Raw genomic sequence first — 11,962 nt, forward strand, 5'->3', positions numbered from 1 at the left:
TCATGAGGAAAAAGGTGCTGAATGACTGAACAGTTAAGGATTTGAAAACATACTTCAGAATTGTCTGACTGCCAGGTGTGGTGGCACATGCCTTTAGTCCCAGCACTTGGGAGGCAGAGGAGGTGGATCTCTGTGAAATTGAGGCCAGCCTGATCTATGTAGTGAGTTCTAGGCCAGCTGTGGCTAGAGGGAGACCCTGTCTCAAACTAAACAAAACAAAAACCGAAAAAAAAATTGCCTGACCAATTTTGTATCATATTTTATTCCCAGTCTGTCGCAAAGATTATCTTAAGTCTTCAAAATCTGGTGTGTATTTTACACATGTAATACATCCTAATTCAGACCACTTACATTTCATGTGCTCAGTAGCCAGTTGTTGCCAATAGCTACTATATTAGCTAGTACAGGTTTAAACTCACAGGAAAAGAATGAATAGGGAAGAGAATGTATTAATACTAACAGTGGTAGGTAACATTCGGTGTCAGAAGAGAGACCTGGCAATGGCAACATAGAAAATAAAACTAGGAGGCTGGAAGATGGCTCAGAGGTTAGGAAAGTGCATATTGCTCCTGCAGAGGACCTGAGTGCAGTTTCTAGCACCCATGTCAGGCAGCTCACAACCACCTGTGGCTCCAGTTCCAGGAGTTCCAACACTGCTGACCTCTGCTCCATGAGCACCAGCACTCATGTGCACATACCCATACACAGACAACATGAAAATATGCATAATTTTTTAAAAAAATCTTAAAACAAACAAACAAACCAACAACCTTGTTTGAAGATACAGAAATGACAGTGGGGCCACACACACCATGAATCCCAGCACTCGGGAGGCAGATGCAGGCTGATCTCTGTGAGTTCAAGGCCAGCCTGGTCTACATAGTGAGTTCCAGGACAGCTCTGGCTGCAGGGAGACCCTGTCTCAAAAAGACCAAAAATAAATAAATAAATAGAATCCTGTTTTAAGCCAACTTGACTCCAAGAGATGTTGTAATATTTAATTTTACAAATAAGGATAAGTTGATTGTTTGGGGTTGTGTGTGTGTGTGTGTGCGTGCGCATGCGTGCGTGCGTGCGTGTGTGCGTGCGTGCGTGTGTGTGTGTGTGTGTGTGTGTGTGTGTATGTATGTATGTACATCCCCAGCTGGCCTGCAACTTGCTAGATAGACCAGGCTGGTCTAGATCCCCCTGTCTTTGTCTCTAGAGTGCTGGGATTAAAAACATGTACTACCACACCTGGTTAGGTTGGTTGATTTTTTTTTTTTTTAAGTGCTATAACATGGGGCTACTATGATACAGTTTTGGATGAAAGACATCACACAGCTAAGTGAAAACGTATGCCTTCAATCCCAGCACTTGCAAAGCTGAAGCAGGAGGATCATGAGTTTGAGGCCAGCCTGGGCTGGAAGAGAGACTCTTAAAACAAACCAGGGGCTGGAGAGATGGCTCAGCAGTTAAGAACACTGGTTGTTCTTGCAGAAGACCTGGGTTCTAATCCCACCACCCACATGGCAGCTAACAGCTGTCCATAACTCCAGTTCCAGGGGATCTGACAGCCTCTTCTATTCTCCGTGGATATTGCATGAGGATATCGCACGACACGAGTGCACTTACCTACATGCGGGCAATACACACATACACATAATATAAAAATAATAAAAAAATGTTAAAACACCCCCCCGCAAAAAAAAAAAAAACCAGAGAAGAGAGAGGGTCAAGTTGTAGCTCTCTGGGAAAGCACTTGCTAGCCCTGGTTTCTATCCCCAGAACTTCAAGAAAAGAAAGACATTGCAGACCTTTTTAAATAGGTTGAATGGAAGCTTTTTATTGAACTTAGTAGGTTTTCTAATATTTAGTAACATAAGTTCAGAATATAAAGCATTTCCTTAGTTGAGGATACCATGGCTATATACTATATTTTTAGAAAACTGTAGCTCTCTTTTTTTAGGACGCAAACTTTGAGTCTTGTGCTATTTGTGTTTAGAACCTGAAGTCTTCAGCTTTATATAATAGAAGCCATGCCTTTCCAAATACTGTCCACCAGATGGCAAGCTCAGTCACATTCATTTATATATGTATGTATGTATGTATGTATGTATGTATGTATGTATGTATGTGTGTTTATGTATGTACATGCAAGCATGTGTCATGGTGCATACACAAGGTCCTGAAGGAGTTGGTTCTCTCCCTTCACTACATGGTTCCTGTGATCAAACTCAGGTGGTCAGACCTGGTAGCAAGGCCCTTAGCTGCTGAGTGAGATACCTCCTTGACCCTGTGGTCACAATTTAAGGGTGCTTTGCTTCCTTTTCAGCTCTCCCCTTAGCTTTCATTAAGCAGTTATGTTACTTTGTAAAAATAAACACTGAAAACATAACTAATTTGTCATTCGATGATTTCATCATTGTGAGAACATCTACAAGCCTGTACTTGGCATAACCTAAGGTGGCTGCAGTCTTGCTAGATGACACAATCTTTTTTTAAAGACAGTGTTTCATGTAGCACAGACTGACCTTGAACTCACTGTGCTGCAGAGGATCATCTTGAACTGATCTCCTGCCTCTCCTGAGTACTGAGATTAGAGGCGTGAGCCACCACCATGTCCCATTTATGTGATACTGAGGTCTAACCCAGGGCCTAATGTATGATAGGCAAGCACTCTACCAACTGAGCTACATCCTCAGCCCTAGATGGCATAATCTGACAGGACCACCATTGTAAATTCGGCATTTTGCTGACCAAAATGATATATGGCACATGACTCTCTCTCTCTCTCTTGCTCTCTCATTCTCTCTCTCTCTCTCTCTCTCTCTCTCTCTCTCTCTCTCTCACACACACACACACACACACACACACACACACACATACATGCATGATAAACTTAAACTCTGAAGTTTGGTAGACTAGCTGATCTAAATGCACTTGTTTTTGTGGCACTGAAGACCAAACCCAGGGGCCTTACAACATATTAGGCAAGTGTTCTATCACTGACCTGTATTCACAACTATTAATTTTTTTTTCTTTTAAAGACAAGGTCTCTCTTTAGCTCCTACTGGCCTGGAACTCACTATGCAGACCAGGCTGGCCTCGATCTCAGAGAGATCTGCCTGCCTCTGCCTCCCAAGTGCTGGGACTGAAGGCACGCATTGCATCATCACGCCCAGCTAAATGCATTATTTTGACGTAAAGATATTTTCAACTTGTGATGAGTACTTCCTCATTAAACTTCGAGTTATCTGTATAATTACTTCAAAAGCCTGAGTGCTGGGATTAAAGGCATGTACTACCATGTCTAGCATTTTAAAAAAAATTTATTATTTTTATTTTTTGTCTATGAGTGTATTGCCTGCATGTGTCTAAGTGCGCCCATGTCATGCAATGTCCATGGAGGTCAGAAGACTGCATTGGATACCCTGGAACTGGAGTTACAGACAGTTGTCAGCTGCCATGTGGGTGCTGGGAATTGAACCTGGGCCCTCTGCAAGAGCAGCCACTGTTCTTAACCTCTGAGTCATCTCTCCAGCCCCCATGTCTGACTTTTTAAAAAATTTTTAATGGTTAATTTTAACGTAAAATTTCATAGGAATAATTCAAGTATTATAATAATCTTATTATAACAGAGAATCCAGGGGGCTGCAGAGAATCCAGGAGGTTGTGGGGTGCATTATTATTGGGTTCCAAGAATATTTTAGAAGTTATCTTGAATTCCCTGAAGACCTTATGAAAAGAGAATAGCTAGCAACAGAGAGCAGGACCAGACCCTGACCTGCATCCCCGGATTCCAAACTCTAAGCCGAACTCACTCACTAGTAGAATATTTACAAGTGATTGTTTAAGCTGTTTAAAATAATTAACTAGGCTGGGTGTGGTGGCGCACACCTTTGATCCCAGCACTTGGGAGGCAGAGGCAGGAGGATCTTTGTGAGTTCGAGGCCAGCCTGGTTCCAGAACAAGGAGACCCTGTCTCAAAAAAGACAAAATAATAATAATAATAATAATAATAATAATAATTAACTACATACTGGGTATGTTATAGGCTTTATTCAAAGTTCTTATGTTTTCTTTCTGTTACTGTTGTATTTCTTTACAATTCCATGTAGTGCCTATTAAATTACTGCTCTTTTTATTGCCACAGAATAATGGAAACCTGAAATCATTAAAGCCTGACAAGCCTGATTCAGAGGTATGTTCTTTTATTGTCTAACAGTCTTATGTCTGACTTTTCACACCAATAATGACAAGAGTAGTTATGACTAAAATGTTTATTTGTAGGAGCAAGCCAAGATAGCAAAGCTTGGACTTAAGCTGGGTTTGCTCACCTCTGATGCTGACTGCGAAATTGAGAAGTGGGAGGATCAAGAGAATGAGATCGTCCGGTATGGACGGAAAATGTCCAGGATGGCCTATTCTCTATATTTATTTACTAGGTAATTTGGTTATGCTTGGTCTTTTTTCTTGTTTTTGAGATAGGGTCTCCCTATAGCCCCAGCTGGCCTGGAAATCGATATATAGACCAGGCTGGCCTTGAACTCACAGAGACCCACCTGCTGAGTGCTAGGATTAAAGGCTTGTACCACTATGACTGGCCTCTGGGTAGGTATTTTTGAGTTACAGTCTCACACTGCAGCCCAGAATGGCCTCGAACTTGCACTAATCCTTCTGCCTTAGCCTCACAAATACTGAGATTACAATCATAAGCAACTACACGGCTACATTTTGGCCTTTTAAAATTGATAACCATAATTGATATAAAGAGAAAGTGCCATGGTAAATCATTGTTGGGTTAAAATCAGTAGCAAGCAGATGGTAAAAAGACAAAGTCATTATTAGAAGTTTACCTCAGCAAATGCAAAAAGAAGATGCATCTGTTTAGTCAGCAATTAGATTTAGAATGAATCCTTTTCTAGGTTTGTGCCCTATTTTGAAATAATGTTATGTTTTGCCTATTGTCACCCTGCCTCTGTGTCTCTCCCAGCCAACATTAGCACTTTAGAGAACGTGTCTTTTTATATATTTATATAAGTTATTGAGGAGAGAGAGATCAGCTAATAGAGCTCTGAGGAAGCTTCTGTTGGCAGCCCAGTCTCCAAAAGTCAGCATTCATCACAGAGAGAATTACCCTTGCTTTAACATCACTTTTTCTGTGCTATCTTGTCTGCATTTCAGACTCACGATCAATGCCTTATTGAAGTCAGTGTTGATTTGGTCTTTTGTAAGCTATTCAAATAGTACAGTAATTCCACTTAACTAGAATCAGTTACCTGTCTAATAATATGTTCTAGAAGTTTTTAAAAGTAGACTTCCTCATTCACTGTCTGAAATGGTTTTCATTTGGGGGACATGAAGGATGCCAGTCTCCAGGTGCCCCTCTGCTGTTCATTTTTGGTTTTCAACAGTTTAATAGAGTAGAATTGGAGCATGTAGTTTACACTCACAGGCCATTATATTTAAAAATGGGCCACAGAGCTAAGTCTTAGTTCATAGTAGGAAAATGTGTTTATAAACACATGAAGATCTCTTGAAGCCATTTTCTTTTCCAAGAGAAAGGGAGAAAACAAAAGGTTATAATATCTAATTTATTTTTGCAAAGTCACCAGAAAGGCTGAGAAGACGAATGTCTCTGCTCATTAAGTGAGGCAGAGGTGAGGGAGGGCAGGTTGGTGAAGATCCTTCATGAGGAAGAAGCAGTCACGAGCTAAATGTTGCCATTTCCATCTTGAAGAAGTCTTCTGCCCTCCCTAGGGATGTGATTCTTCCATGGGGCAAAGGCAGAGGTGGTAGGAGTCAGCAATTTGGCCACTGTGTGGCTTTTTGTTAATCCCTTACTGTATTTTCCACCTTGGAAACCATTCCTCTGTGCCAGTTTCCTTCCATTGTTGTTAAATGCTTTTATGTTTTTAGCAAGATTCTGCTGCAATTGAATCTTCCCAGGATGCGCTCTGATCTTTACTCTCAAACCTTTTAGAATTTCATGGCTCAAGCCTGTCAAACATAAACCAGAACTATGTTTATACAAAATAAATTCCCACAGGCTACTGAATAGCAAACAGAAATAGAATCTCTTTTCATTTTGCCTCATGAATAAATATGAGATCTGATACTAGGTCTCAACCAAAGAGCCTTTCTCTTTTTTTAAATCAGTATGTTCATATTCTTTAAAATTTGGATTCTGTTAACATATAGAATGCTCTAAAATATGTTACATAACCAATTTCCAGGCAGTAACTTTACTTCTTAATAATTCATGTTTTTTTTAGAGGAGAAGGGCCACTGAAAACTTCCCAGGATTTAATTCAGTTCCTAGAGGTATGTTGTATTTTCACTTTATGCTGCTATAGTTATGGGCTAAAAGTAGGTTATAACTGTTTTTTTTGTGTGTGTGTGTATGTGTGTTGTTGCTATATCAGGGATCAAACCCAGAGGCTCATACTTACTAGGAAGGTACTCTAGCACTGAGCTATATTCCCAGCCCTATTTTACTTTTCAGACAAAGCCTTGCTAAATTCCCTAGTCTGGCCTTGAACTTGCCAGCCTCTTATATAACCCTCCCAGGTAGATTGCTGGCATGCACCATCCTATCTGGCTGTAACTGAGTGATTTATTATATTGTGTTTATGTGCTTATGAACACGCCTACCTGCTATAGGGAGTGGTACAGAAGAACTTCAGAAGTCTTGTAGCAACATTTTGTGGAACTTCCTTAGTTATCCCATTAGAAAGACAGTTGAATATTATAGGACAGAGTAGAGTAGGTTTGTTGATTGTCAGTAGATGCATAATAACTTTTATACTTTCCTAAGTAGATGAAATATCTTGTGAGCAGATGCAATCCCGTTTCTTCTAGAGTTCCAGAAAGGCTTTTTGGTCTCTTCATTACTGAGCTGACTTAATGATACTGATTCGTTGCTATAAGAGATAAGACAAACTGAAGACCATTAAAGGGTGCTATGTATGTTAGTCTCCGTCTTGGTGATTTAGGGCATGGCGGGAGAGTCAGATATGCTAGTACTTACCATTTAATGATCCCCCACATGCATCAGTTTCCGATCTTTATCATAGGCAAAGGCAAGTGTGTTGCACAATTCCTTTCCTGTTCTCTTGGCCTTCTATGTTAGCTTGTTTTCAGGGCTATTCTTGCATTTGAAACTTGGAATTCTGAGCATTTTGTTATTATTGCCTACCTTCTTTTGACATTCCCATATACTTCTACCACAACCTCTTCAAGAAAAGGACTTCAGCTGAAGGGGACAATTGTAATGTAGAATTATTGGCTGTGAGCCTACCCTTTAATGGTAGGAATAAGCCAGACATAATGGTGAATGCCTTTAATCCCAGCACTTGGGAGGCATCTATGTGGGATGGACGCCAGCCTGGTCTATGTAGTGAGTTCCAGGCCAGCTAGGGCTACAGGGAGCCCATCTCAAAAAAAAAAAAAAAAAAAAAAAAAAAAATTAGGAATAAATTCTGGATTCATTCTGTTCAGTTTGGCTCATATCCATTCTATGTGGTTCTATGAACATAAAATAGATGCTTCAGTAAGCTGGTCTTTACTGAGCTTGTGATATGCTAGAGATCACAGATAGGAGCTCTGTGGAGAAAACTGAAGAAACAACACTCCTGCTCTCCTACGGCTTATGTTCTAGTAGCAGGAGATAGTAAAAAGTATATAATGCAGATATACTAACATTCAGAGATAGAATCATGGAGGATAAGAAGATAAAGGTATGGATGAGTGTCAGAAAGACTATAAGGTTACATTTGAATAGTAGGAGCATTAAAGAAGCAAAAGAAGCTGGGCGTGGTGGCGCACGCCTGTAGTCCCAAGCATTTGGGAGGCAGAGGCAGGCAGATCTCTTGTGAGTTCAAGGCCAACCTGGTCTACATAAGTGAGTTCCAGTACAGGTAGGGCTACAGGGACACCCTGTCTCAAAAAGACAAAAAAAAAAAGACGCGAAAGAGTTGGATGAGTACATGGAGGTTAGAGTATTTCAGAACAGGTTCAGAGGAGTGAGCGTAGGTAGATGCAGCTGAAAGTCAGGAGAACGTAGCCCGCCACCACAGTAAAGTGGTAAACATGACACTTCTGTGGAACTTTGATTTTGTTTTTTTTCAAACACGCTAAGCCCACTCAGTGTTTAGGAAGCACTGGCATGATCTAATGTTCTAAAAGGTTTCTGGCTTGACTAACAAATGATAGTCACATTTACAGTGATGGGGAACCCTGAGGGTGGACTAGATGCAGAGAATGGAAATCAGACATTTTGTTTGCTTACGGCAAATACAAAGGCCAAGTAAGAAATACAAGACCTGTCAGGGAGGTCAGGAATGGACAGAGACTTGTGCTGTCAACTTACGGTAGTTTTGAAACCATGATATTCTGTCAGCCAGACGTGGACGAGATCTGCAAAGTAGAAAGTGATGATGTGGGATGATGATGAAGCTGGCAGGAAAGGACACTGGTTCTCTTTCAGGGGACTGGGAAGGACACCAACTGCTATTTTACAACAGCAAGGTGTTAAGACTGTTGACTACTGTTTATGTAGCTTACTACCAAGACCTGTTTTTCCTTCATAAATCACTGGTATTTCCCTTGTTTTCTTTCATATCAGTGTTACCAACCACACCTCTCTTCATCCCTTTACTGCTGTGGCATAGCCTTTTATTTATTTAATATTTATTTATTTATTTATTTAGGTCTTTTTGAGACAGGCTCTCCCTATAGCCCCAGCTGGCCTTGAACTCACAGAGATCTCCTGTTCTCTGCTGGGATTAAAAGCGTGCACCACCACATCCAGCCTTTTTTTTTTTTTTTTTTTTTTTGTTTATTTTATTTTTATTATTTACATGTATATGTGTGTCTATGTGAGTGAATGCCACTGTATGCATACCCACAGAGGCCAGAACATGGTGTCAGATCTCCTGGAGCTGGAGTTACAAGTGGTTGTGAGCTGCCTGATGTAGGATCTGGAAACTCAATTCAGGTCCTCTGGACAAGAAGCTAGTACTCTTAACTGCTGAGTCATCTGAGCCATCCAGCCCCTGTGGTTGCATTTTAAAATATTTTATGTGTTTTACATTTTAATGTGATACTCTGAATATTCTTACATGTCCAGTATTATTTTTCACTGTTCTCCATCTTCCTGTTCCCTAAATTAAAATGCAAGGTGAACAGACAAATTCTTAAAATTAAAAATGTAACAATCTGGATTCATCCTCTCAGATAGCTGGTTTGGACGTGATTAGGTGGAAGCAGCAAAATACCAACATTCTGACCTCATTCCCCAAGATTCATGATGCTAATTGAGGATTTTTTTAACAATTTACTTATTCTTTGACAACTTTATACATGTATGTAATGCATTTTGATCACAGTCACTCCCCATGCCTCTCACTTATATCCCTCAAGCCCTCTGGAACTCCCTCTTCCCAACTCACATCCCCACTACTTACATGTATCTTTTTTAAAAAATAACCCACTGAGTTGAATTAGGGTTGCTTGCATGTATATGGGTGTGGGATTATTTGATGGGTCATGTGCAACTTACCAGTGGGTATACCCCTCAAGAATGACTCCCCGTCTATAATTGGAGATCCTGTGAAATGAGCTTGTGATCCTTCCAGAAACCACACAATGTGTATGGCTGTGGACCACAGGTTTTGCGACCCTCCGGAATAACTGGAGTCTCCAGGAGTAGGGGAGTCTCTTCAGGGACCTTGTCTTATGTCTTGGAAAAACTTCTGATTCCGGTTAAACTCTTGTGTTTCCCAGGGGTACAACAAAAAGTATAGAGGTTCTGTGACAGATTTTGAATGTATAGTTTATAATTTTTAAAACTCTGAAATTACTGAGTATATTTTTTTCCAACCATTCAGAAGACATCAGTCTAAAACAGTGTTCTCTCTTTCTACCAGGCTTTTGCCGCAGAAGGATTAAAGCTTACTTCAAGTGTACAAGCATTTTCAAAACAGGTAATACACGCCTACCTGCCTGGTGCTGGCCATGCCCTTCTACTCACTTTGGGCACGTATTAAGCTATAAAGGTATTTAAGGTATAGAACATGGGGTTTTGTTGGGTGTAATAAATTCTTAAATTACATTTCAGCTGAAAGATGATGACAAACTTATGCTTCTCCTGGAAATAAACAAGTTAATTCCTCTTTGCCACCAGCTTCAGACAATAACTAAGACATCTTTACAGAATAAAGTGTTTCTAAAGGTAAAAGAGAGGGTGGGCTATTTGGGTAGATGTATGGAAATTTTGCACACTTGTCTTTATCAGGTTAGCTACAGATCTTTTTCTCTTTTTTTAACTTTTTTAAAAAAAATTATTTTTATTTTATGTGTAGCATGTATTGCCTGCATGTAGGTAAGTGCACCCGTGTTGTGCAATGTCTGCGGAGGACAGAAGAGGCTATCACATCCCCTGGAACTGGAGTTATGGACAGTTGTTAGCTGCCATGTGGTTGCTGGGATTCAAACCCGGATCTTCTGCAAGAACAACCAATATTCTTAACTGCTGAGCCATCTCTCCAGGCCCCTTTAAGATCTTTTTCTTAAAGTGTTAATACCCACAGAAAGCCAATTTATTTTCGTTTTTCATGTCTTGACTGAAAGCCTTTGCCCTTATAACTGACCCCAGGGAGGAGCAGGCCACTGAAAATTAGATTTGGGGATGCAGATTCATTCTGCAGCACTGAGCAGCTACCCCTTAGTCCTTAGGTCTTCACCTAAGGCACAAATGCCTTGAAGTGTAAACTCCTGCCATTTATCTGAGGAATTTTGGCTTATGCCTACAAGGTAGCGTGGCAAAGAATTGCCAAGTGGGGGATTGGCTGTCAGCACGTGTGTGAAGTGTTTAGAGAAGCCTAAGGTACAGCAGTTGCTGCCCCACCCCTTCCTAGGGTTCCATTGAAGCAGGTGTGAGACCTAAGCAGCCAGCCCTGTCCATGTTCTGGGCCTCAAATAAGCTCAGGTACCCTAATCTGTACCTTTCAGGAGCTCTTAGATTTGCAGCATGGAGACATTTAAACATTTTAAAACTATGTAAATGATAGCCTTAAGATGATGTGCATGCATGCTTTCTGTTACTACAGGTTGAAAAGTGTATCACAAAGATCAGATCCATGATGGCTCTCCTTGTCCAGCTCCTCTCACTTTGCTATAAGCTGCTGAAGAAGGTGAGAGAGAGAGAGAGAGAGGGAGAGAGAGAGAGAGAGGGCTTTTCTGTATTAAGCATTTTTTATTAGCTTAAAGGAAAATGCAAGAGAAAATAATTGTGTGCATGCATTATTTTCCAATTTCTTTTTTCAGAGTAAAGCAGAAACTAATTATCTTAACTCTTTCCTCCTACAGATGGAAAGTAACAGATGGGTCTCAGTTAAAAATAAAGATACCTTGGATGGTAAAACCTGAGAAGCTTTCCAGCCAGGTCTCTGGAATATCATGTGGCAAAGCTGACCTTTTAAAGAAATGAATGATCCTTTTTTTCAGAAATTCATCAGTTTTATAAAGAATATACTGAAATCTTGCTTTATTTTCTGATCTTCAGATTGGGAACCTTCCTGACAGCTAATGATTGCCATGGTAGTTACTAGGATTCTAATTGAAGTGCAATTTTAAATGTTTTTAATGTTCCTTAAAAGTTAAACCAAATATCCCACTTGTCTTAATGACAACTGAATCCCAAAGAAGCTATTTTGAATGTACACTCAGCTCTGGCATATTGTACCTTAACTATTTTATTTAAGCTGCTTATCTATAACACTAACTTCAACAGAAAATACAATGGCCTGGTTGAACGCAGGCTTTTTTTCTCACACTTGTGGACTCCTCTTCCTTTGGCTGCCTGGTCACAATCCTCCTGGCTAATGTTTTTTTTTTTTTTTTTTTTTTTTTTCAAAAAAAAAAAAAAAAAAAAAAAAAAAGAGGACGATAAATCTTTCACTGTGATATATCAAAATAA

At 40.1% G+C, this 11,962-nt stretch overlaps 1 protein-coding gene across 2 annotated transcripts in view; it reads left to right on the forward strand.

Moving 5' to 3' along the window:
- The window catches only part of Ctnnal1 (catenin alpha like 1), a 78,582-nt gene extending 66,699 nt beyond the window's left edge, over positions 1-11,883 (forward strand). For both annotated transcript variants that reach the window (XM_029556940.1, XM_008854644.3), the window contains exons 13-19: positions 4,136-4,183; positions 4,273-4,427; positions 6,258-6,306; positions 9,912-9,968; positions 10,103-10,216; positions 11,094-11,177; positions 11,353-11,883. In XM_029556940.1, the coding sequence (XP_029412800.1) occupies positions 4,136-4,183; positions 4,273-4,427; positions 6,258-6,306; positions 9,912-9,968; positions 10,103-10,216; positions 11,094-11,177; positions 11,353-11,412 (567 nt within the window). In that variant the 3' untranslated portion in view covers positions 11,413-11,883. The remainder of the gene's footprint in view (positions 1-4,135; positions 4,184-4,272; positions 4,428-6,257; positions 6,307-9,911; positions 9,969-10,102; positions 10,217-11,093; positions 11,178-11,352) is intronic.
- Positions 11,884-11,962: the final 79 nt, after the last annotated feature.

The sequence above is a fragment of the Nannospalax galili genome, unplaced genomic scaffold (assembly GCF_000622305.1).
Source record: "Nannospalax galili isolate Female #2095 unplaced genomic scaffold, S.galili_v1.0 scaffold666, whole genome shotgun sequence".
In the NCBI taxonomy this organism is placed as follows: Eukaryota; Metazoa; Chordata; class Mammalia; order Rodentia; family Spalacidae; genus Nannospalax; species Nannospalax galili.